Below are 27,339 nucleotides of genomic sequence, written 5' to 3'. Positions count from 1 at the left end.
AAAAATTATTTCCATGCAAGGTTATACAGGTCTGGTTGATTATGCTATTAGAAACAGAAAATTAGAAAATGAATTATAAATCTCTTTCAGCGCAAGTTTGGATCTAGTGATGGAATTCACTGCTGTATTATGATAATATGTTTCCTGTTTAGAAGTCTATGAAGAAACCACTATTTAAAAAAAAAAAAGAGGAATGAAGGAATGCTGTTATTCAGATCAGTAGCTTAGCAGCTTGTACAGTAGCTCCAAGATCTTTTACTTTTATGTTGCATATTGAGATGCTTGTCCATGATGGACACTAATCCTACATCATGAACTAGATTATTAAGAATTATGGATCTGAATTGACACTGAAAAACAAGAAAATTGTTACTAAGTACTCTATACTTATTTATTTTATATCTTGCAGTATGTATTGTCCTCAAATAGGAGTTCATCTCAGAAAATTAGTAAATATCTTAAGTGTAGCAATGTCTGGGAACAAGGTAACTTAAAATTACCTTATGTTTGTAAAGATTTCACAAACTTTTAAGTTTGTTTCTTCCATTTATTTAATATTCATATGATGTTACATCTTATTACCTGAGAGTATGATCTGTATGCCAATATTGTAGGTAAGGATTTTATAAATCGTACACATGAAAGCTTTATACATGACCCTATCTCAAATTTGCAACTCCCTTTTGAATTGTACACAGCTAAACCCATTGAAAAGGTATACAGACAGAAATCTATAACATGTAAAATGTGAAAATCCACGAAGTACAATATTTGTGTTTTCATTATACAAATAGGTCCCAGGAGCTGACCCTTGACAAGTATGACAACCAGGACCATTTCTGATATATATATATAAAATGATGCATAGAGTGAAACGATGGAATGTGTTAAAAGAAAATGTAATCTAGGGTTTAAATCAAGATGTCGATAAGAAGTGTGATGGTGCCTCAACACTTCATTTTGCAGCACTATCTCATTACAGTCGAGAAGCACTCTCCCCTTTATACTACTGTGAGAGATTTAGACATGGGACCTTTTTCCCAGCCCTGAAATGATGTAGGGACTCATGAAGGCCCAGAAAGCTGTTTTTGTGGGTCACGGGATGACTCTATCCAAAAGTTGAGATGTTAAAAAATATTGGGATGGGTGGCAACCCTGTGTTAAGGTGAGAGTAGTAGTGCTTGATAATTTTAGTGATGGTTCTAAAATTACTCGGGGGGCAAGTCCCAGCTTCTTCAATCCTCCCTTTACTGCACCAGAGTGCTCCAACTGCTTCACCCACTTTTTGCCAGTGGGGCTCCTACATCTTCCATCTTCTTCCTAATTAACAAAGTAAATCAGATTGCTGCCCTCCCAGGCATAAGTGTCAGCCACCAAGGGGTTTCTACATGAGAGTCCATCCAACCCCCCCCCCCCACTTGTGACTGAAATAGTTGCACCTCTTTAGCCTCCCTTGATATAGAGGCCATCCTCTGGTTACAGACCCAGCTCTAATGTCTGAGTACAAGAGACACACCTCCCTTGTTTGCGCAGGGGACCAGTGTTACAGGAATGGCAGGCTGCATTTTTCTCTTGGCTGACCAGACAGAACCTGTTTTGTGTCACTGACTCCTCCTGCGCCCTTGTGCCCATCCTGCCAGGTGCTAGTGCATCCCTCTCCCTAACATTTACATTGTGCTGCTCATCACCAGGGGCTGATCAACTGGGATCAGTGCTTCACCCCCTCTAGTGACTCCAGCAGCACCTGTCCTTTCCCAACATGCCCGGCTGCTGTTTTGCCCCCTATAACTCTCTGCTCTGCCCCAGCGGGTTTGCAGGTTCTCCTGTTGGCAAGACGCTTTATCAGCACCAAAGTGTGTGCGCGGGGGGGGGGGTATAAACCATGGGAGGAGGCCTGGGGGGGTAATTTGGGGGAGGGCAGGCGGGAAAAGGAGTTAGGAAGGAGATGAGGGGGGCAGGGCAATGGGGGAAGGAAAGGGAGCTGGGGCGGGGAAAGGGAGCTGGGGGTAAAGAGGACGCGGGAGCGGGGGGAGGCGATCGGGACCAGCAGCGGGAGGCGGGCGCTGGGCGCGCAGAGGAACCAGCGGCTGCTGCAGGGGCTCAGGGGCCGCTCCCCCGCCCGGCCTGGAGGCGGAGCCGGGCCCGGCGGGGCGGGTCTCTGCGTCGGGGCCGCGCCCGCCTCCCGGCGGTCACCGGAGAAGCAGGAAGGACTCGCGGAGCCGGGTGCGGCGGGGGGCTCCGAGTCCGGCTCTCGCTGCCCGCGGCCTCCGCTCGCCGCCGCCATGGCCTCGCTCTTCAAGAAGAAGACGGTGGATGGTGAGCGGGGGCGGGAGGTGTCCCTGTCGGTCGGTTCGTCCGTCCGTCCGTCTCCCTCCGGGTCAGGGGCCTTGTTCCCGCGGGCCGCTTCCAGCGGAGCCTCCCTCCGCTCGCGGGCCCCTCCGTGTGTCTGTTCCGCGGGGGCGCGGTTTGGGGGGGCCCTGAGCGCGCCCCCCCCCCGACACACAGACACACACACACACACACACGCTGCCCCGGGCCGGGCTCACACGGACTCGGTCCCGGGTGTGTGTCTGAGCAGAACGGGGCCGGGCTGTGAGATCGGAAAATAAGGGAAAGGGAGGTGCAACTCGCACACACGCACACACAACTATAACCTTGTGTGTGTGAGAGACAGGGGGAGACACACGTACCCTCCCCACGTACTGGGAGCGTCAGGGACAGCTGATAAGTCAGTTACACGAGGAAGGAAGTCTGTAATAAAAGTGGAACTTTTTTTGCTCAGTACAGCTTGGGGAATATGTTTGCACGGTCTCTAAGAACATGGGGTGACTCTTAAGGGTGGTGCCTCGAGATAATACAGTTAGGTCGAACCTAAAGAGAACCGGGGGCGGTAGTGGGTGGTTGGTTGGTTTGTTGTCTTTGGGACCAAATATATATTTTAGCTGTTTGAAGTGATACAAACATTTCTCTAACTTAAACAATCAGGAGAGCCATGGAAACAAGTTGCTCTGTTCTCTGAGAACACTTTTCTGTTTGTTTGGTGACGAGAAGAGCAGATAAACATTGCTACAGATTCAAAGAGACTGGTGTCTAGCTGTGAGCTCTTGGTGTTCTGTAGTTATCAAATCACGGTTTACTATCTGTTGTTTGTATATATAGATTTAAAGTGTTAATCTTGCTATTTTGGGGAATAAGTTTTACCGACAAAGTATTAAATCCAATGCAGAAATAAGAACGTCTTTTTAAATACATTACAAAAGGGCAGCTTAATTCCCCTCATAAGAACATTTTCTTGCATCATACATTCTCCAGTTGGCAGGTGGGCTTAATTGAAGGAGAGTTGCTTGTCAGTTATTAGCAAAAGTTTTGAAACTGATTATGCAATACATTCACCTACCAAACCATGTGGAGTCTCACTCTAAAACAGGTCACAAAAGGTGATGCTTTGTGTATCAGCCAGTTGTATTTCATCAAGCAATGATTAGTATTTTCCATTTCTCGTCTGGAAGAGATTTTGGGTGCACAGCAGGGAGGAGTGCAGAAGTGAGTTTTGCCACCTTTTTGTTTGCTTTGATCATGAGGGCCAGTTCAGTCCCCGAGGGCCAGTTGCCAGCCTAGGGTTTCAGGAATGGAAAGTGCCTCAAACATGTCTATGGAATGCACCATACATTGGGCATGAAGGTGATATGAGCAGGTGGTATAGAGTTGTCCCTTTATGCTACCTGGTGATCTCTATATGCAAGGATGGGGGAGTTTCCGCTTTTCATCCCTTTTGTGCTTCTGGAGCTGGGCCAAGGATCTCACCCTTTGTTTTATTCCTCTGTGACAGTTTGCTGTTACAAGCTCTCATTTTCTATTGGATTTTTCTTCATTTGCAGAAACAAATGAAAGTGCCTCTAGTTACTGTTTAATGCTAGTTACTAGCGGTTGTCTATTGCTCTAGTTCTTTTAAAGTAGCTGAGAATCTCCTGTGGCAGAAGAAATATAAAGAAAATGAATCTGCTGACTTTTCCCCGGCTTCTAACTTGTTTAAAATGCTAGTGCCTTTATTATATTTGGGTTCAGTTTCTACTCTGCAAGTTTTCTAACAATAGGGAAAATATTCCCTAATCTCATACATAAATATATTTGCATTACTATTTCTTCTCAGCGCTCTTAAACTCAACTATATATAGCATAGTTAAATTTTAAATCTCTTCACCTCCCTCCCCCTCCCCTTGGCAAAGTCCTCTCTTTAAAGTCTTTTTGACAGAGCTCATGCTTGATGCTTGTCTCTTGAATTGCTTCCGTTGTTTCTCTGGTGGGCCAAAATACATTGTTTTTATTGGTCAGTCTTTATTTTAATATATTGGCTGTCTACTCAATGTCCATTGAAAAGTGTTTCTTGAAAGTGTTACTTGTGGGGTATTGGGAGCAGTAACATGACTAAAATCGCCCCTTTCACTATCACGTTTCTTTTCAGATAATTACTTCTTAGGCTTAAAACAATTCTCGAGCAGGAGTTTTTTGTGCAGTGTGTGTTCCTCTTAAGATTCCATTAAAATATTTTGTTGGAGCCTATAACTGCTGAAATAATTTCAGACTTAGATGGCTTGCAGTGTCTTTGCACATCTGGGAAGGAAGAATCTGAATTGCTATTCTTCTTTTTCCAGAAAGATTGATGTATGCTTTAAAATGAAGACTATGGCTGCAGTTTCTGCTTATTGTTCATGCTTTAGTCATCTGACAGTAATTGAGCCTGTCTAGATTGCATTTCACTTGTTACCCAAGTAAATGAGGAAAATAGCAGCATACTGAGACAAGTGTTAGTGTGCTTTTGTGGAATACAAAACCATGATGTAGACTTAATTATAGGAACATTATTTCCTGTTCAGACAGTTTTAAACATTTTTTAAATAGATGGAGGTTGCCCTGTCTTTACAATATAAACCTGAAAAGGGTTTCTGATTTCTCATCACAGCACAACTTTCAGTAACTTATTCATCTTTTTTTTGTTGCATTTAAATGTTTGAGTATGAAACAACAAATTCTATGTTCTTTATTATGGGGTTAAATCAGATGAAAAGTCATGTAAAGGGGCATCATTTCTGAATCTGTTTTCGAATCCAAACTTGTTTGCATGTCTTACAGTGCAAAAATCAGATAAGCATATAAATGTAGTTCTTATAAAAATAGACTAGAAGAAGCCTTCTAACCACACCAAAAATCAACTGCTATTGGTAATTACATCATTCTAGTAATACACTATAGTATGTTAGGTATGCAAATTGAACTCTTGTGAATCTTGGTTCATATTCAAGCACTTTTTTTTTCCTCTGTTAGGAAACCTAATAGCATTAAACTCCAGTACTTACTGACTTTTTTACTCTTTAGAATTCTGCAAAATTAGAGCAATATGGGAGGCTGCTTTGAGTATGAAGCCTATACCCAGGAGAGCTATTTGCCCCTCCAACAGCAGAAAGGGAGTTCTGCTTTAGGAATAAATCCCTCTGTACATTTTAATATTCACTCTAAGGCCTACGCAGCCTAACAAATGAAGACAAATCTTTAATGGAAGCTGAAATGACTGGTTCTATATCCTAAATTGAAATTTGCTTTTAATATATACACTGTATCAACTAAATTCCATAAGGCTTCTATGTAAACAATAGAATGAAGAAACTGTTCTCTTGCACCTACTGAAAGCAATTTGCACTATCCTGTCAGGAAGATAGTTAAGGTACTGTCTCTGCCCTCAGATGTCATTTTCTGTTCTTTGCAGGGGCAGTATACAAATGTCATCAATAGAGCATTGTTCATGTTTGTTTCATAAATGTCTTATATTAAGTGTGGTGTTTTGTTGTTATGCTGACCTTCGATTTCCGTATGCACATGCTAAAATTTCATGATCTGGGCTTAGGGCTTTGTATATGACAAAGTAATTCTATGACTAATCACATATTGATAATCTGTTGGCAAATGGAATCATAGGACCCAATCCACTCATTGTGGAGTGCCTGCAACACCTTACAGGATTGGGCTTTTAATGAGGAGTGCGGAAGATTGACTTATATATGTTATTTGTCTAACTTTGAATGTGTAAAAATAGGCTTTTGTTTTGTTGTGTATGGTACACCTATACCCCAATATAACATGACCCAATATAACACGAATTCGGATATAACGCAGTAAAGCTGTGCTCGGGGGGGGGAGGCTGCACACTACGGCAGATCAAAGCAAGTTCAATATAACATGGTTTCACCTATAATGTGGTAAGATTTTTTGGCTTCTGAGGACTGCGTTATATCGGGGTAGAGGTATACTTCACTACTGAAAGTGCCCATCCTTCTGGAAAGTGCTCGGGTACTGTGGTGAGAGGATGGTATAAAGATCTATATAGCTATTCAATACTACATTGGCACACCTATTGTTGATTAGGGGTAAAACATTCTAGTTTTTGTGGTGGTTGATGTGACAAAAGGGGCTTTTGTGGATGGATGTTAGTTTCTGATATTCTAAGGACATTGTTGATAGAGTATTGGAAAAGTAGTTTGTGTAGTTCAGTGCTAAATTTCTATACTTGCAGCTATGAGGAGTGTTTACTAAATTTAACCTTTATCCCAAATTTCCTTATTTTTGTTTGTTAAAAAGTAACTCTGATTGTAAAGATTCTTAAATTACTGATATGTACTCAAAATCAACTTCAATTTAAAGGTCGTCTAGTTTAAATACATTAAGGAAAAAAATCCTGACAAGGCAAGGGAAAGGAGCACTTCTCCATTTTCCCTTTGTGTTACATTTAGATATGCAGAAGGGGGTCTTAAGTAAAGCCCTAATGCTGAGTGCCTGTTGAGTCAGTTGACCAGGTCCTAGAAGGACTGTATGTCTTCCAAGTGTAAGTGTCATGGTAGTCAGAGAAACCCTAAGAGGTGCTTAGTGGGCTTTCTCAAACCTCAACCCCCATGGGTGCCAAAGTTGCAGACACACTCACCTGTTAAATTCCTTTAAACTTTACAGGAAAATTTAGCATTAAAGCAACTGCCTTGATAATTCTGGAAATTGAATTCCTTTTTCCTCAAAACAGATACAGAATGTGTATCTGTGCACTCCACCGCTGTACATCAATCTTCCTATGCCCAGATCCCCTCCTAAGGGTGAAACTAGTAAGAGGTAATTCAGTGACCAATCATTCACAGTCCATCCCCAGCTTCTCTAAAGCTGCTTAACAAAGGTGTGGATAGACATATCCAGAACTAGGTTCTGGATTGTGAGACCACTAACTTTTCCCATAATGGATCAATGAACAGCTGGGAGCAAAGCTATATTTTTGGGCGTGCTCTTAAACATTGTTCCTTTCCTGGCTGTCCTAATGACTGGGGAAAATTTTAGCTAAATTTTAAGTTAACCTTTGGTAAAGGATGTGCCTACCACTTAACGTACTGCTATATATTTGTTTAGGTTGGATTACTACCTTATAGAATTGCTCCTCTCAAAGAGTGTCAGGAATGGATAAAAGACTTGACCAGTTTTCAACCAATTCTGTGTCACATCTCTTGTGGCTTGACTTTTAGTTGAATAAGTGCAGCTATGTTGCATATGGGGAAGGGCAGGATTTTGGGGTGGTCTCTATGCACCTCAGTGAGGAAGGAGGTAAGCAGAGCCAGTGGATTCACATCTATGGAAGCTGCCTTCATTTTTCCCTGCTCTATAGAGAAGGTGCAACAGAAACCAATACTATTGCTCTGTTGAAGCAGCTCTGGAGCAGCTCCATGGTTATTCGGGGGGAGGGAGGATTCCTTCCCCCAACCCTATCATCCCAGACCTCATGGACCTCTCCACTGAATAGTTTGGCTACAGTAGCTAAGATAAGGAGGACTTGGCTCATATGGCTGTGAAATAGGAGTTACAGAGATGTGCTTTTCTGCATGGGGAAATTGTTCTTGACACTTCCTGCATGATTAAAAGAGACATGTTTATGGAATATAGGAGTCTATTGTGCCAAATGCTTTTCTCCGTTACACTGGTACAAACTCCATTGAAGCCACTTAGGTTTCACTGGTATAAAAGGAGAACTTGGCCTATGGTGTTGAAATTTAAGATAGAATATAAATTTACATGTCTGAAATACTAACATCATTGCAGTAGGAGGCGCATGCTTTACTCTTATGATAAAAATCAAATTAATGAAGGGAACTGTTCTATCATCCAATAAATTGCAGATTTTCATTACATGTTTCAATACTGTTAAGCACTGGGTCTGAAAAATTATTTTACCAACTATAAATATTTCCTTTCCAGATGTAATAAAGGAACAGAATCGAGAGTTAAGAGGTACACAGAGGACTATAACCAGAGATCGAGCAGCCTTGGAGAGACAGGAAAAACAGCTGGTAAGTAGAACAGAGAATATTAATTTACCTTTTTAAAACACACAAGTGTTTGAAATTTAAATAAATGGCAAGAGTGTCTCATATCTAAATGACAATCTTCAAAGTCTTTCTGACTTTCCTCACTATCTACATTAGTTAACTTTTAGTGTTTCACCATTATACTTTAGGAGAAAGCCCTTTTGAAATAAAAAACTAACTTTAAAAAATTAAGGAAATTAATTAGGGAAGTGGATTGAACTGAAGAACTTGTGGATCTAAAGGTGGAGGAGGCCTGGAATTACTTCAAGTCAAAGTTGCAGAAACTATCAGAAGCCTGCATCCCAAGAAAGGGGGAAAAATTCATAGATAGGAGTTGTAGAACAAGCTGGATGAGCAAGCATCTCAGAGAGGTGATTAAGAAAAAGCAGAAAGCCTACAAGGAGTGGAGGATGGGAGGGATCAGCAAGGAAAACTACCTGATTGAGGTCAGAAAATGTAGGGATAAGGTGAGAAAGGCCAAAAGCCATGTAGAGTTGGACCTTGCAAAGGAAATTAAAACCAATAGTAAAAGGTTCTATAGCCATATAAATAAGAAGAAAACAAAGACAGAAGAAGTGTGACTGCTAAACACTGAGAACGGAGTGGAGGTTAAGGATAATCTAGGCATGGCCCAATATCTAAACAAATCCTTTGCCTCAGTCTTTAATGAGGAGCTTAGGGATAATGGCAGGATGACAAATGGGAATGAGGATATGGAGGTAGATATTACCACATCTGAGGTAGAAGCCAAACTCAAACAGCTTAATGGGACTAAATCGGGGGCCCAGATAATCTTCATCCAAGAATATTAAAGGACCTGGCACATGAAATTACAAGCCTATTAGCAAGAATTTTTAATGAATCTGTAAACTCAAGGGTTGTACCGTATGACTGGAGAACTGCTAACATAGTTCCTATTTTTAAGAAAGAAGGAAAAAGGTGATCCGGGTAACTACAGGCCTGTTAGTTTGACATCTGTAGTAGGCAAGGTCTTGGAAAAAATTTTGAAGGAGAAAGTCGCTAAGGACAGAGATCAGTGGTAATTGGGACAAAGTACAACATGGCTTTACAAAAGGTAGATCGTGCCAACTCAATCTGATCTTTGAGAAGGTAACAGATTTTTTAGACAAAGGAAACGCAGTGGATCTAATTTACCCTGATTTCAGTAAGGCATTTTATGTGGTTCCACAAGGGGAATTATTAGTTAAATTAGAAAAGATGGGGATCAATATGAAAATTAAAAGGTGGATAAGGAACTGGTTAAAGGGGAGACTACAATGGGTCATACTGAAAGGTGAACTGTCAGGCTGGAGGGAGGTTATTAGTGGAGTTCCTCAGGGATCGGTTTTGGGACCAATCTTATTTAATCTTTTTATTATGAACCTTGGTACAAAAAGTGGGAGTGTGATAACACAAAGCTGGGAGGTATTGCCAATACAGAGAAGGACCGGGATATCATACAGGAAGATCTGGATGACCTTGTAAACTGGAGTAATAGTAATAGGATGAAATTTAATAGTGAAAAGTGCAAGGTCACACATTTGGGGATTAATAACAAGATTTTTTGTTATAAGCTGGGGACTCATCAGTTGGAAGTAACAGAGGAGGAGAAGGACCCTGGAGTACTGGTTGATCACAGGATGACAATGAGCCACCAATGTGATATGGCTGTGAAAAAAGCTAATGCGGTCTTCAGATGCAAGGCGAGGTCTCACCAGTGCCTTGTATAACGGTACTAAAACCTCCTTATCTCTACTGGAAATACTTCATCTGGAATACTGTGTGTAGTTCTGGTCTCCCATGTTTAAGAAAGATGAATTCAAACTGGAACAGGTACAGAGAAGGGCTACTAGGATGATCCAAGTGTAGCGAAGTGAAGACTCACTGGCGTGGAACCAATGGACAACCTCCTGCTGGTCATCTTGGGAATTAGCTCTTTCCAGCCTTCGGAGCACCCTCTGCCAGCAGGTGTCTCGCCTGCCTCAGGCCCTGTGTCCCTCCTGGATCCCTGTGCCCTTTTCCTCAGGGTTCTACCCCAGCAATACCTCCACACTCTGGGTCTCCCCTTCCAGGGGAACCCCCAACCCTCTACACCCACCTTGCCTCAGTGGCTACTGCCAGTCATCATCTAGCTCCCCGCTCACTGGGGCAGACTGCAGTCTGTAATGGCCACTCATCGTTGGCAAGGGGCTAGGACCAGCTGCCTCTGCCTATTCCCAGGGTGCACCTCTGTAGCCCCAGTACCTTCCTTAGGCCTGCAGCCTGGGGCGTTGCCAGGTTGGAGCTCCCCAGCTCCTTTGCTCTATTTCCCAGCACTGCTCCAGATCAGGTACCTTCCTCTCAGGCAGCTAGTCCTTCTCCCTCCAGGACTGGAGAGGGACTCCTCCAGCTCTTGGCCTCCAGCCCTCTTATCAGGGCCAGCTGGGCCCTGATTGAGCTGGCCACAGCTGTGGCTGCTTTCCCAATCAGTCTAGCTTGCCTGCTTTTAACCCCTGTTCTCCAGGAGTGGGGCAATTGTCCCACTACACCAAGGAATGGAAAACCTGCCTTATGAAAGGAGACTCAAAGAGCTTGGCTTGTTTAGCTTAATCAAAAGAAGGCTGAGGGGAGATATGATTGCTCTCTATAAATATATCAGAGGGATAAATACTAGGGAGGGAGAGGAATTATTTAAGCTCAGTACCAATGTGCACACAAGAACAAATGGATATAAACTGGCCATCAGGAAGTTTAGATTTGAAATTAGACAAAGGTTTCTAACCATCAGAGGAGTGAAGTTCTGGAACAGCCTTCCAAGGGGAGCGGTCGGGGGAAAAAGACATATCTAGCTTCAAGACTAAGCTTGATAAGTTTATGGAGGGGATGGTATGATGGGATAGCCAAATTTTGGCAATTAATAGATCTTTGGCTATTAGCGGTAAATATGCCCAATGGCCTGTGATGAGATGTTAGATGGCGTGGGATCTGAGTTACTACAGAGAATTCTTTCCTGGGTGTCTGGCTGGTGAGTCTTGCCCACATGCTCAGGGTTTAGTTGATCGCCATATTTGGGGTCGGGAAGAAATTTTCCTCCAGGGCACATTGGCAGAGGCCCTGGGGGTTTTTCGCCTTCCTCTGCAGCGTGGGGCATGGGTTACTTACTGGCGGATTCTCTGCACCTTGAAGTCTTTAAACCATGATTTGAGGACTTCTGTAGCTTAGACATAGGTTAGGGGTTTATTACAGGAGTGGGTGGGTGCAGGAGGTCAGACTAGACTATCATAATGGTCCTTTCTGACCTTAAAGTCTAAGGCCTTGTCTACACTGCCACTTTACAGCGCTGCAACTTTCTCGCTCAGGGGTGTGAAAAAACACACCCCTGAGCGCTGCAAGTTTCAACGCTGTAAAGTGGCAGTGCAGACAATGCACTCGCGCTGGGAGCACAGACCTGGTAACTACTCCCTTCGTGGGGGTGGGTCTCCCAGCGCTGGTGCCACGACTACACAGCCAAGTTTAAAGCACTGTTGCGACAGCGCTTTACTGTTGCTAGTGAAGACATACCCTTAGTCTTCCTGACTCCCTAATAAGTCAGAAGCTGTGCTGTTTTTCATTATATAACCTGATTCTTTTTTGTCCAGTAGGTTAGTAAATTTGGGCCAATGTTTCATAACCTGTTTTAAAATATTAAAACATCAATTGCCCTATGGATGAATTTGTCTTGCAGAGCTCTTTGGCAGCAAGTGAATATACTGTTGACTCAGTAGCCCAGTATTAGTGCTTTGCATTACAATGTGAGTTGTTGGGAATTCTATCCCAGACATGACTCTTCCATGATAGATAGCGAGGGCCGTGAGCTTTGGAGGCAATGCTCTCAGTTCTTAGGTTAGAAAGCAGTCAGAAGCATGACTATAAGTCATTGAAGCTCATTTAAATGAACATCAGTGGTGAGGGTTTGAGAGGGAATATTAGGGCTTATCTTCAGTAGGACACTTCATCATCCCAAAACACAACGTGACTTAACAACAACTGTAGACAAAGACAAGTGTAACATTATCACCTGGATGTAGTTATTCCTATGGTCTTCGTAGAATTTCCCTACAACCAGCTGACTTTATTAAACATAACTTCAATAACTCACTCATTGAACGCTTGATTGTGAGAACATGTCCTTTAGTTTTATGTCCCCTCATACCTATACTGGTGGATATGTATGTCAAATTACATCCCTTGATAGATAACACACAAACTGTGTGGAAAAACTCAGTAACAGTCCACTCCCTGGTTTAGTGGTTAATAAGACATTGCCTCGTATGGTGGCAGGTCTTGTGAATATCAGTTTGGGCATGAGAAAAATTAGAGCGCCTCAAAGATGACTATTCTTGGAAATTTTATCCTTTGCTAGGGATTTAAGATATGTCTGATAGATTGTGTAGGTGGTTAAGGTACCGTTATTTCTTTTAGTGCCTTGATTTCCGTAAAGAAATTCACCTTGAAGCTTTGAATGCACTTGTGTCAGTAACTTGCTCCAGAAATATATTATTGTGTATTTTTTTTCTCTTGTGAAGGAAGAGGTGAAAGACTCAATCTTCTATTGTTACCCTTGCTGCTCAGACTCTAAGGAATCTGAATTTTCAAAGCCTGGTACGCTTGTCATTTGAAAAGAGCAGGAAATTGTCAATGAATCAGAACATTGTCCTGTAACAATGGTCTTTTGCTGCTACTTAAAAAGAGAGGCAAAGCAAATATTTTTTTTAAAAGTAGATGTTGCTCTGTGATAGCATTGTTACAATTATTTTCTATTTTTATATTTATATCTTTACTTGGACAATGTGGACAGTTTTGATGTCTGATCAGTATTGTATCCTGCTTACTATACTGTTGACTTGCTGAATTTTGAGTAGTAGTAACATGTGATTGGCTGTAATCAACTGGCTTAAAATTTCTTCATAAATACAAGAACTGTGGATTAATCTTTTACTTTCAGAATTAGTGTTAATTATGAATACATCAGTCATATAGCAACTTGATTCCCTGGCACAGATTCAATTTATAATTAATAGTTTAGTAATACTTGGCATTTACAGTATATAATGTTTCATCTTGAAAGTGTGCTTTTCATACCATAATGAGATATATGGACTACAAGAACTACTGTATTTAACTGGGAAAACTAGCGCTTCCTAACATTTGCTATTATCACACTTGGAAATCTGTGTCCAAAATATGCATTCCCATGTCACTCTTATCTTAAACACCTAATATTGGTGTTGTATTTCAAAAGCATGATAGTTTCAGACACATTTTGAGCACCCTGTAAAGTGCCCTCATCTCTTATATATTGGCTACAAAAACAGGATTACTATTCCATTTCATGCCCACAATACTTTTCTATTGATCTCATGTATGTCACTTGCACGCCTGTATTTTTTCTGATAAAATTGCATCTCTTACCAAATGTCTCATGAAATTTAGTTTTGTCAAAAGAAAAAAAATGGGGGGGGGTGTCTGAAGTAATTTCTGCCAACCTAATGTACCAGTCTCAAAATATTATCTTCCTACAATAGTTCAGTATTTATAGTTATTTCTTACACATGAGGTATCTCCTATGGTTGCAAGAAGTTGTCTCTACCCTAGTGGTAAAACCAAAGCAATTAGTCAGTTAACATTTGCTTTTGGAGCATCTCCAGCAGCCTTGCATCTCTCTTGCTGTTGGTTCCTCAGTGTCTATATGCTGTAGTCTGGTGGCCACTATTTACTATCACAGAGCAATTTGCTATGCTTCATAGCAGACTCCTAGACATCTGTTGCATTCAGGGGAGAGTAAAGCACCTCTCTTTTTCTGGCAGGTGCTTTCCCACCAACAGCTGTCGTGCTGTTATTGCACATAGTTTTACTTATTGCTTATTCCCCGAGAAAAGGTTGTGTCACAATTGTGACACATGAATTGTATATGTTCAGTCAGTAACATTATGGCAAATTAGAGATGAACCCTATTTTTTTCTCTTCAATAAAATGCTTGGTATGAAGATTTTATATAGTGCTCAAATTGATCATCATGTTCTGTGAAGAGCTGTTAAGTCAGGGGTCCAAAACTTTCCTTGCCTCCATTAGATTAATTAGTCTTGTATTCCCTCCCCATATTGGTTATTGAATTATCTGGGCATAGGCTTTGCCTAGACTAGGATTTAGGGTGTGATGTTAGTTTGTGGCACTGTAGACAAGGCACACTGCATTTATTATGTGCTAAGATGATTGAGTTAAATCCTGAGGAGTGGGGGAAAGCTTGGACTTCAATTGTTTCACAGGTTACTTCATGTAATCTGCCTTCCAAGAAAATAAAACTCCATAATCTTTAAGGAGAGGTGCTAAAGGGTAATGTTTTTCTGGGACCTACAACCTGTCCAAGTATGCTCTGTTGCTTATGTGGCCACTAGGTTGCAGCAGGTGAATGCAAGAGGAGGGTCTAAGGGTATGTCTACACTGAAATTAAACACGTGCAGCTGACCTGTGTCAGCTGGCTCAGGCTCAGAATACAGGGCTGTTTGATTGTGGTGTAGATGTTGGGGCTCAGGCTGGAGCCAGAGCTCTGGGACCCTTCAAGGGGTGAGGATCCCAGAGCCCAGGCTCCAGCCTGAACATCTACGGTAACTCCTCACTGAACGTTGTAGTTATGCATTCCTGAAAAATGCAACTTTAAGTGAAACGATGTTAAGCGAATCCAATTTCCCCATAAGAATGAATGTAAATGGGGGGGGTTAGGTTCCAGGGTAACTTTTTTTTTTTTTGGCCATACAGTACAGTACTATAGTTGGGAGGTGCCCCTCCCCCCCTTACCCCACACAGGCACAGCCCACGGGCACTGGAGACAATGAGGCAGGCAAGGAGGCTGAAGGTGCTGTAGGCTAGGAGAAGCACGTTGCGCAGCGGCAGCTTCCCCTACTCTGCAAGCACCAGGGGCGGGGGGCTCAACCCTCGGCCCGCCCACACCACCCCTTCCCCCAAGCCCCCACCCTTAACCCGCCTCTTCTCCCCCCTCCTCCCCCTTTACTCCACATGCCATGTCCTTGCTCCTCCCCCCTGCCTGTGGCAATCAGCTGGCTTGTGGCGTTCAGGAGGCGGGGGAGGGAGGGGAACATAGGTGCCGACTCCATGGGAGCTCTGGGGCTGGAGCACCCACGGAAAAAAATCGATGGGTACTCAGCATCCACCAGCAGCTCCCCGCCCCACCGCCCCCCCCACTCCAGCTTACCTCCTCCATGAGTGCGCCGCCCCGTGCTGCTTCTCCCCCTCCCTCCCAGTGCTTGCACCGCGAAACAGCTGATTTGCAGGGCAGGGCGGGAGGAGGGGGGAACGCGGTGCGCTGGGGGAAGAGGCGGGGCCGGGGTGGGGATTTGGGGAAGGGAGGGGGCGGGGTTAGGGCAGGGACCTCGGAGGGGGTGGGCACCCACCGGCGCTGGAGAAAGTTGGCACCTATGGAGGGGAAGCCTGCGCACTGAGTCCTCGCTCCTCCCTCCTGAATGTCGCAAGCCAGCTGATTGCTGTGAGCAGGAGGTGGGGGGGAAGAGGAGGAGGAAGACGCTGATCCGTGGGGTCTGCCGGTGGGCAGAAGGCACTGGGGGGGGCTGCCAGCAGTTCACAAAGCAGGCAGCCAAACGATGTTATAGCGAAGCATTGCACAACTTTAAATGGAGCATGTTCTGAAATTGAGCAGGGATGGAAGATCGAAACAACGTTAAGCGAGAGGACGTTAAGTGGGGAGTTACTGTACAATGCAGTTAAACAGCTCCATAGTCCAAGTCAGCTAACATGGGCCAGCCTCATGTGTTTAGATGCAGTGGAGGCATACCTTTAGATTCTCCCACTCCCAGCATCCCAGAGCCCAGGCTCGCCCAAGCCTGCAGTTCTACACAACAATGAAACAGCTCCACAGCCTGAGCTCTGTGAGCCCAAGTTGGCTTGATGGGCCAGCCATGGGTTCCTCTTTGCTGTGTAGATATACCCTAAAAGACCAAGGAGGAGATGAGTTGACAGTGGCACTGGTCGTGGTTAGTTCTTAACATGTATATTTATCAGCCTGTAAACTAAAGGATCTCTCATAAAAGTACACTTTAACTCTCTGTATATGACACCATGTCAGAATGCACAAGTAATATCTACCTCTATGTAAAAAATGGTATGTCAGAGAAGTGCACATTCCCACAGTATAACGTGAGTTATTCTTTTAGTGATAGAGTATTGTCATCTATTAACTTTTTTTCTTACTATAGACTTCTGCTAGAAAGGGAAATATTCTTGCATCATTTGTCAATTCCTTCATTCTCAAAGAAGAGGGTTGTGAACGTGTGGTTAATTTATCCAGTCTAGCATTTATTAAAAAGTGTTTAGTTGTATAACTTTACAGAATTCTTGTTCACTTAATGTGAATCTAAAAACTACTTTCCTTTCTAAAAATAGGAACTGGAAATAAAGAAAATGGCAAAGACTGGTAACAAAGAAGCCTGCAAGGTTCTAGCAAAACAGCTGGTGCAACTGCGAAAACAGAAAACTCGAACCTATGCTGTTAGTTCAAAAGTCACCTCCATGTCAACTCAAACGAAAGTGATGAATTCCCAGATGAAGATGGCAGGAGCTATGTCAACCACAGCAAAAGTGAGCAGTTAAATGTAATTCATGTTCATGGACGCTTTCATACTGAAACTCAAATACAATAGGTAGCTTGCAAAAGTAAAAATTAGCTGGAGATAAATGTATTATGTAATACTACATTTAGCAGTGAGATGTTTACAGGGCAAATATTAATTCTTGTTTTGAAAAACACTAAATTAGCCATTCATATCTTGCTGGTCAATATCTGCTATTTAAACTAGAAGGCTCTCACACAGTTGACTTATATCCTCTTTGTCATAGCCCAGAAAGCTGTTCAGTGTTAGTGTCTGGGTAATAATTAAAATGGATCCAGTAAGTCTTGATACAGAGGGTAATTACAGTAGACTAACAAACAAATAGCTTTTCATTATGCAGTGTCTCGCCTGTAAATTTTGTCTGTCATGTAACTGCTTCTAGTGGATAAAGCCAAAGTAGGGTAGACTGATTCTAGAAATCAAGGCAGTATGTCACCCAGCTTTATGACTTGTGTGAAAATGAGGCATTACTTTCTGGCTGACACTTCTAAATGGCTTAGTGATCTAGAATTCTCCTTCATCTTCACCCTCTGCACACCAAGGAAATTGTGTTAAATTGTTTTGCTTCTTGTCTCATAAAACTAATGCACTGTAATTTGATTTGATGCAGGAAGTAGCTGCTAGGAAGACTTTGCTCTTAAAGGGCCACTATGAACAATGTTTTTTTATAAAAAATAGTTTAAAAAAATAACAACAGTTCAACCATCTAAAGCTGTGGCTGTGCAGTAGGCCTTTTTTCCTGCAAGAGATGGTACAGCTGACTCCTTGATCAAGTTAAACAAGACAGTTTATGCTAGCATGCACCTTCTTTCTCTACTGTGCCCTCCTTGCCCATCATTCATACAACAGCTTCACATATGTGAGGAAGTTAATCTTGCTTTTTTAGAACTATCACATCTCTCTCTAGCTGAGTGTTGTTCTCTCTGGGCTGTTATCCTTGGAATGTTTTGGATTAAACTTCTTAAAGCAAACATAGTGGTATAATCACAGTGGTGGAACAGAATCAGTAGAAATGTCAATAAATACAGATCTTAACAGATTTGAAAAAAAAATGAAGCAGGTTCGTCAGTGGGCTATGAAACATGACTGGTATTGAAGGAGAATTAACCATTAGGTGGCCAAAATAACTTAACTGTTTTTCAGTTAATGCAGTAAAAAATACAGAACTAAAAACACTGACTTAATTTTGGAGCCATAGTGTTCTCTAATCCATACCAAGATCTACAGGCATACAACATTCCATTAAAATCGTATGCAACTGACTATCTAGCTGCCTTAACAAATGAGATGAGTAAGCAATTTCCAATATCTTGTCCATAAATTTATCTGTAAATAGTACACTGGATTTTACTGTTTATAAAACTCAAGCACACCCTTCTCCGATTGGAGAATATTTTCCCCTCAGAAAAAATGTATTTATATCCACTGACAACCCTTTAATTGGAAAAGAAGAACAAAAAGCTTTGTTTTCTCAAGTTAAACAAAATTAGAAATGAAGGCAGACACGTTTCCCTTAAAGACTGCAGTTTTAAGTTTCTAATATATCACTGATATCAATTATTAATGTATCCTTTTAAACCAGTTTTCCATCTGTTCCTAAAGTGTTTGTAGCACTTCCTACGAAGAGGCTACTTCCTTTATTTTTTGCACATACAGGATATCACAATTTAGTATTTGACATGGAAGCTGCTTTGTGGTGACAAAATACCATAGCTCTATATTAATGAATCAAAAAGGAAGTAGTATTGGATGAATGTGTTTTTTACACACCTGTGGTAATCAGTGCCATGGAGTTTGGTAAAATATTACGTTGTGTAAAATTTAGTAGTGTGTGGCAGAGGTTTTCTAAGTGATACCAAGTGTTCAACCTGTACTATTAACCTTTGAACACCCTGGCATTTGCCATTAGGAGAAACTTCATACTTGCTACTACATTATCCTATATGAAGAAACATCATAATGACTTCATGCCCTCTTCCTGGTGGTGGTTGATGAGTGTTCTTAACTTGCTTTAAACATTATTGCCATTTCCATCTGTCTGATAACAATTAGTTGCCTAATTATGGAACTTTACTCCTCCTCCCCTATGCTCATCCTGCAAGCCAGAAAAGTGACCTTAAATTAAGAAAAAAGTCTAGCTTGTTGTTTATACTGCACTAGTCAGAGTAGTAGATTTTATTAATTACTAGACAAGGGACCAATTGATGATTCCATATGCACCCAAAGCTCCCACTAAAGTAGGAGTCTAGATGGGCAAAGCATGCAGAACCTGGCCCCAGGTTTGTTAGACTAGAAATCACTTAACTTTGCCTAGCATAGTCTGTGTACTGCACAAATTTGTGCAATTTTATGATTAATATTCTCTAATATTGTTAGACAATGCAATCTGTTAACAAGAAGATGGACCCTCAAAAGACATTACAAACTATGCAGAATTTCCAGAAGGAAAACATGAAGATGGAAATGACTGAGGAAATGAGTAAGTTATGCGTTCTAGTAAATAATTTCAGCTAGCATTAACACTATCAGACAACTAAACCGGGTAGGCACACCTTAATCACACTTCTGCGTATTACTAACAACACATGAGATTACTATCAGTAAGCGATGATTGATTAAAGGGAAAAATATTTCACTTTCTGCATGGTTACTTTGGGTATTTGACAGTACTGTGTGTATACTTGTATGAAAGACCTGTAAAAATGAGAACAGAAAAATTGAAAGAGGCACAGAGAGAGAGAGAGAGAGTTGTAGAACAATTGTAATACCTAATGCTACTACTACTTGAATTGACTAAACCGAGGGAATATCCTTTTAACCTAACAATTAGAAATTCAGATCCTGGGGAATAACTAGAGATGGCATACTGTTTTTCACGGATAGTAGAAACTTCACGTCAGCAAGTGCCATGGGGAGTTTCTGCTCTTGTGCAAGGAAAGAGAAGCAATAGCACAAGCTCTTCTGCTTTTTGAGAAGGGACAAAAGACTAGAGTGCAACAGTAATATGTAGTTAACAAATATATTTGCTCTTGTTTACCAAGAAGATGATGTACTGGACATGAGAATTCTAGAAATGAAGAAGAATTTAGTGTTGGCATACAGCTAAGCAACTCCGCCATCTAGTCTGGAGTTATGACTGAGCTTTAGGATTAAATTTTAAAGTTTTGGGCTTGCCCTGTAGATGTTTGTGTGTACCCTGATCTGTAAGTGAGAATAGTTGAAGGCCTCTCACTTGTAGCAGTCAGGGTTATGTAGAACTTGTAAAATGTTTTGGGTGGAAGGGCAGGAGTCCTTAGAACTATCCTTCCAGCAACTGACTTCTACATATAAAACGATAATGGACAAAATAGTGGTACAAAGCAGTCAAGCACAGCCTGGAACCCCATCCCCCCACTGGGTACGAGGAGCCACCCTTTTCTCTGTATTACCACAATGGCTTATTAACTTATTTGTAATTGTAAGTGTTAGTGATGCCACACTGGTCTTGCTACTGGCTACTGTTAACACAGAATTCTTCTCATCCTAAAATCTGCCACTGCTTTGCCTCTGCTGGGGGAAATGTGCAGAATTTTTAAAATTCTACTATGGTGCGAGGCATCGATGCACCAACCCCTTAGTTGGATTTCTGCAATTTTGGGGAGCGGGGAGAGAAACGAGGTCTTTCAGGGGAATGTGGAGGTTTTTTTTAATTGGTTTGCTTTTTAAATCTAACAAAATTCTGAAACTAAATCCTTTCTGAAAAATAGTGAAATCAAACCTCTGTGTAAAGTGCTGGCACATTAATGCCTATTGCAATTGTTAGCATTACTTCGGGGCAAGATTTTAAAGTGCAGAGGTAGGCAGAGCACTCCTGGGTTGCCAGCATGTGGTGCTAGATGATGCAGTGCTGTTCTGCAAATGCACACAGTGTACATTCCTTTCTCTTGCCGTCTCACTTAGTGATACTACTGCTGCATGCTAGGATTGTAGAAGAACAGTGGTTTTTAGTTATTCTCCCACTTATTCTGTGAACACTAATCTTTCTGTACTAATGCAGCTCTGGTTTTTATTTTCCTTCCTAGTTAATGATACCTTGGATGATATCTTTGAGGGCTCTGATGAAGAAGAAGAAAGCCAGGATATTGTGAACCAAGTGCTTGATGAAATTGGAATTGAAATCTCAGGAAAGGTATGGAGAAATGTTCTTTAGGGTAGGGTCAAACACCTTCCTTTATTTTTATTTTTTTAAATATGTCATCCTAACAGCTTTCATTTTGTAGTTCTGTGCTAGAAGTCAAATTGTCACAGTGCGTATTGTTTTTACTAAGTGAAGTTTTGTGTTTCTCTTTAATAGATGGCCAAAGCACCATCTGCTGCCAGAGGCTTACCATCTGCATCAGCATCAAAAACTACCACCATTTCAGATGAAGAGATTGAACGGCAGCTCAAAGCTTTGGGAGTAGATTAGCCTGACGACAATATACAGCCTGCCTTCTAACAATTATTCAACTACAGACAGATGTAAAATGTGCACATTTTCAATACAACTAATGTACTTTGGTTTAGAAGGAGAACTGAAGGCTTCAGAAATAAGCTGATTCACCCCAAAAAAGGCTTATTTCTTGCCAGAGAACCATTATCAGTGGCACTGAATTCCTAAAATTGTTTGAAAAACTGCTTTATCAGATGACATGAATAGATAACTTGCATGTGGGATTCTTTTGAACACCAGATTGAGATCTAGGGTAAAGGTTACATCCATTTACACCAGGTCTGAATTTGGGTTGTGTTGCATTCAAGATTTATCCCCACAACTTAGTTGCTTGAGCAGCACTGGCTTTTTTTTAATTTACAAAATGTCGGCTGGCAAGCAGACTTGGAAAAACAACAATTATAATACAAGATTTTCATCTGTTTAGCTTTTTTGAAATTGTCATCCTATGATGACATTATTTCTCTGGATAATATTTGAAGTGTTTATAAAATCACTACACGTGGAAAGTTCTTAGAATATTTTATGATCTTGTCTTTACAATTGCTTTCAGTTTGAAAAGGGATAACCTTTTTCTTTTGGTGAGAGAGAACCTTGACACTAGTAAGTGTAGGCAATTATAGCTTTGTTTTTCCGGTGTCTTTAGTAAAATTGAGTTGATTCATTCTTAGATAATTGTACTACTTACTGAAGGGTATGGGTGCAATCCAGCTCTTATTGACTTCAGTGGAAGAGGCTTGAACTAAATATTTTTAGTGAATATTTTGCATGAAAGGCACTGAATAAACTGTACTGTAACATAGCTAACTTCAACAGAATTGTTGTGCCTTTGTGTATATAAAACCTTGCTTATACCCTCCTGATTTTTCAAAATTGTATTAATTGTTAAAGAGTGAAGTAACTACTGTTAAGGCAGTTATTGCCAGGTACAAAATATTCTGAAAAGTCCCATCTACACTTGATAGCAGTCCATGCTGAAGGTCATATATAAAGTACTTCAGCACTTGGAAAAGGAATCTTGCCTGAAATCTCATGTGCTATATATTGTACAGTACTTATCCCCTAATAAGAACTGTTTAAAGATACAGTAGTGTTTACAAAGGTACATGTTGGCAGGTGAAATCTAAATCTTATCAGAATGACTTGGCTGCCTTATGCCTATGATTACTCCTTTTAGGTTAAAAAAAATGCTGGGTATTACATTGTACAATAGAAGGTATGGTTAGACAAGTGATTTGGATTACAGTATAATAGGAACAGGCTCAGATTCTAAGGTTTTCCACAGTCTCTGATCTGTATCATCATCAGGTCCATAGAATAGCAGTGGCTTTAAGGGGAAGCCATTTAATTGGAGTGCTTAGTCTCTAAGTGGGGAAGCAAGTCCTGAGTGGGATTGCTGTTGTCACATCTGCCAATTCAGGATTGAGCAGGGAAATAAGTTATAATCATCAGTTTGTGAGCCCAGGTCTAGGTTTTGGTGTAGAAATACAGAATGCTGTTTTCACTAGAATACATGGGGCCAAACCATGCATTTGGAATGTGCAAGTGTACATAATACACACATACACTCCTGACACTTCGGGTGAATTTTCTTTTACAATTTATTTTGTAAAAATCTAATAAAAGCTTTTATTCCCACAATGGCTGTCCTGATGGTGGGGTCTTGCATGTAAGTTATCTAATAATGGACTTCATAATCTTTTGTGACGTTATCACTTAGTAGAGATATTAGTTGTGAATTCCATCAGTGTTTTTTTTTTTTTTTTTTTTTTTTTAATTTGTTTTTTTCTTTTGGTGGTGGGGGTGGGGAGGCTTCTGCACACACTGAACCTTAGCACTAGCATGTTGGGCTTAGGTTGACCACATGTCCTGGTTTTTGGGACTTTCTTATATAGGCGCCTATAACCCCTCCACCCCCTGTCCCGTTTTTTCACAGTTGCTATCTGGTCACCCTAGTTGGGCTAAAAAAAAAAAGTAGCTGAAAACTGCTGACCCTCCTCTAGTCCCCCTCCCCTTTTCACTGTTTCACCTTCCCCCTTCCACAACCCAACCCTGACCAATTTATTTTTGCTGCAATCAGAGCAGAGGTTATGGCTGTAAGTATTAGAAACTGTGCACTTAAATACAATTGAAACAGCAGTGAAAATGGTCATTTGGCAAAGCAAAAACCAGTATTCCTTGCTTTGGGCTTGATATTGCTATGTGCCCTATATTTCATCAACCATTTGTCTACAATGCTCCTTCACTGTTTAAAACAATCTCTCAAATTGTTTAATTCAAAGCTCAGTTGCTTTTATCATTAGTCAAAGTGGGTGAGGTAATATCTTGTATTGGTAGTGGCACCCTATTACAGCTTACTGGAGAACTTCTGTCCCACCACAAAGTTTAATATAAACTGTTAAAAGGCATCACCTTAGCCTTACAAAGGGAAATATTAGGAGCCAAGAATACGTATGACCTGTAAGGGCAGGAGGGAAGGGTAAGATACAGCCTGCATAAGTCAAATGCATATGGCTACCTTAAGACTGCAGCTGCTTGTCCCCCAGGTTTAAAGGATCAGGTATCAGAAGAGCATTCTCAGAAGGATGCCTGGAAGAGGGTGAAACCAGATGAGTGATCAGTAGCTTCTAGAGATAGGGTTGAACTCCCCACCTTCCTGAGGGTCAGGGATCTAGGTGTAGGACATCTTAAGGCTGTCAATCTGGTGGTCTGAAGTGTGCCCTATTGTGCTAATGTTTCTGTAACCCAGATGTTTTCAGACAAGCTGCTTGCTGTAGTTAACCGTTCACTATTCCATTATGTGAAAATGGCACAGTGCCTGGTTTCATTTGTTTTGCCATGCTTTTGAAAGTGTCCTTTACCATAATCACTCTTGGAGGACAAGAGCATCGGGGTAATGACCGCTGATGCATTTACTGTAGCATGCAAAAAAGATTAGCTGCTCCATTCTGTTGCCACCTAAAGTAAAATCAAAATACTATCACAACCAAACAAATGTGGACAGTTACATTTGGTATTACAAGTTATTTGAACAATGCTTTATTTTTGGCAAAGAGTAGGGTTACAATTTTTCATAATAACCCTTTTTAAACAGGCAAATAATTTAGAAAATAAATAAAATCTAAAACTATACCATATTGCAAGTTTGACTACATATGCATAATACACCACAAGAAACTTCAAACAAAGAAACAAAAAGTAACCAAGGAATAAAATTACAAATCGTCACCTTCATTTCGCTACTCTTTCCAATAGTTTTTTTTTCTTACAAAGTGCAGTTCTGTCCTGTGGTTGGTGGTGAAGGCTGAGGCTTAATCCCAGAAAGTGCACTCTTGCTTTGTAAAGTAGTGACTGATCTGTGTTTGTGTTGTGATAGTCTGGGGGTTAGAATAGTTCAAATCCTGTATAAAACATGCATTAGCAAGGGGGAGAGGGATATTCCCCCCCCCCCCCTAGTTTTAATTTAGAATTCTCTCCTAGGGAGAAAAATAAAAGCAATAATGCAGTTCATTCATAACGATATATTTTCTTAATACAGGAGACTATATTCCTTAGTTTAACATGCCTAGGGCCCCTTCTTGGCTGTGCTTATGTATTATTTAAAGCACACCAACATAGATATGTTCTACGTGATATACACTCACCTTAGTGACCTCAAATATTATTATCTCTTTCTGGATCTATTATCTAGTCATTTTCTAAATCACCATCACGCCTGCTTCATAAAAAATTTGTTTTGTATTTACCATTACCACTAATGTGCATTTCTGTAATTTTAGTCCTGGGAAAAAGCTTGAAATATGTACACATTAATTAGTATCACTGTAACAAATAATGGGAGCAATGTTGCTGCAATGATCACGGGACTACCTGTCCCTTGAGTGCTGAAGTCACATTATTCCAACTCCCCTCAGTCCCTGGCTTCCTGGGGGGTGGAGCTATGAAATCATTTTGTCAGCTCTGCAGGACAGGAGAAGAGAGGACTAGAAATAATGATTTCTGCCTGTTCTTTTCTAAACCTCATTCTCCCCAGGGGAAAATGAGGTTATACTTGTTTTGATTTAACTAGGTTTAAAGCATTTAGAAAGTCAGCAAGACTTTCTGTAGCCTTTGGCAATCAGTGTAAAGGAAATGCCATTTCTGCTCAGCACCTGTCTAAATGGATTGGCTGTGTATTGAGAAATGTTACGCATTAGCGAAGGTGTCAGTACCTCAAGGGTCTTAAAACTCATTCTACCAGGGCTAAGGCAGCAGCCAAAATGCCTCTGTAATGTTTCCATCCTAGAAATCTGCCAAGCTGCTACCTGGAGTCCTGGCCTCCCAATTACATAGCAGTTCTCTTTTGACCAAGCAGCTACATTCGATGCTCCCTTTGGGAGGGCAGTTCTGCAGTCCTTGCTTAATAGAACTCAATACAACCCCATGAGGGTGGGCTACCAGCTAGACTCCACAAGAGGGAAGATGTAGAGGCCGCTTTAAAGAAGAAAGGCTGTTTGCCAGTAAGCAGTTTTTTAAGACGGGCACCTGTCTCAATTACCTGGTCACTTTCCACAGAGTTCAATGATGCTGAAGTTTAGCAGGAGGACCAGCCACTGATCACGCAGCCTCCTCCCTCAGCTCTAAATGTTTGGTGCTGGGAAGGGGCATTTCAGAGATCCCAACAGTTGTTGCTTTTCTAGAAGGTTTGTGAAGCTCATTGCTGTTTGGGGAGTGAGGGGCACATCACACAAGTGTGCATGTGCAGTCAACATTTTCACACACTACAGTACCAGTAAGTAACTTCTTTGTAATTAACACAAAGGATTTCATTCCAGATCTTTTGGACAAAATTCACATTAACTAGTGAGCGTATTGTACTTATGGTGCAATTTGTAACACATTAATCAATTAATGCAGATTGAATAGTTGACAGCTAAGCAACCGTCTCCCCTGCACAAATACATATAGTAACAATGTTTCCAATCTTTTACATTAAGATAAAGCCCACTGAAGATATTACAGTTAAAATTGACTAACTTGTAAAGGAAACAAGTGTTTCTGTTCAGACTGACAAAATACTTAAAAAAAATCCTAAAGGCCCAGAAATCTTCAACTATGCACAGGAAACTTTACCGGCACTCGTGATGCTCCTTCATAATGGAACTAAAGGTGTTCTGGTGTAAACTTGTCTTCACTCTCTTTTCCCTTTGTCTTCGGTTGCAAAACCAAACTCTCACAACTTCCTTCTCAAGGTTAAGCCCCTCAGCCATCCTCATAATCTCTTGAGAAGAAGGCTTACTTTGTTCCCCAAAGTTTCTCTCTAGAGCTTCTTTAGCAGCAATGCTGGAAGAAGGGATAAATAAAAATGCCCCTTTTATTGACTTTGGACATACTCAGGTCATGGCTGCTATTTTAGACTAAATTGCAATGATATGAACATTAAAAATATTGCACTAAAAAAGGCAAGAAACTGCTCTGCTCTCCCTCTCAGTAAAAACCTGAGTTTAAAGGGCATTATGGTTCCATGCTGCCATGGGCTGCAAAAATCTGATAGTATCTTTACCTTCAATCCACACTGAAAATAATGACTTTATTATTTGGGGGTACCTCATTAACTGTAGTTCATGCAAGTTATACAGCACATGGCAGGCAACCTATCCCAAGAATATCACACTCTCCCCAAAAGTCAGCTTTAGCTTATTATTTGCATTTCAGTAGAACCCAAAAGAGCTGGTACAGACAGCATACAAGTTAAGTGCTATTTTCCTCCCATATTCAGACAGCGAGGCTAAATATAGGTGAAATCTGTCTGCCTTTTTTTTTTTTTTTTTTTTTTTTTTTT

General features: G+C 41.1%; 2 protein-coding genes across 2 annotated transcripts in view; one reads left to right on the top strand and one right to left on the bottom strand.

Moving 5' to 3' along the window:
- The first annotated feature begins 2,160 nt into the window (after positions 1 to 2,160).
- Positions 2,161 to 23,159, top strand: CHMP2B (charged multivesicular body protein 2B). Its single transcript, XM_034792205.1, has 6 exons — positions 2,161 to 2,316; positions 8,278 to 8,369; positions 16,821 to 17,015; positions 19,424 to 19,526; positions 21,109 to 21,215; positions 21,381 to 23,159. The coding sequence occupies exons 1-6, from the start codon at positions 2,283 to 2,285 to the stop codon at positions 21,492 to 21,494; spliced, it is 645 nt and encodes a 214-aa protein (XP_034648096.1). The 5' UTR covers positions 2,161 to 2,282; the 3' UTR covers positions 21,495 to 23,159.
- Positions 23,160 to 24,782: 1,623 nt separating this feature from the next.
- Positions 24,783 to 27,339, bottom strand: part of POU1F1 (POU class 1 homeobox 1) — a 21,690-nt gene continuing 19,133 nt past the window's right edge. The window contains exon 6 of the mRNA XM_034792194.1: positions 24,783 to 26,840. Within this exon, the coding sequence (XP_034648085.1) occupies positions 26,627 to 26,840 (214 nt within the window). The 3' untranslated portion in view covers positions 24,783 to 26,626. The remainder of the gene's footprint in view (positions 26,841 to 27,339) is intronic.

This window comes from Trachemys scripta, chromosome 1 (assembly GCF_013100865.1).
Source record: "Trachemys scripta elegans isolate TJP31775 chromosome 1, CAS_Tse_1.0, whole genome shotgun sequence".
Classification (NCBI taxonomy): domain Eukaryota; kingdom Metazoa; phylum Chordata; order Testudines; family Emydidae; genus Trachemys; species Trachemys scripta.
Note: the sequence above shows the minus strand (reverse complement) of the source record. Positions and strands in the feature narration are given on the sequence as shown.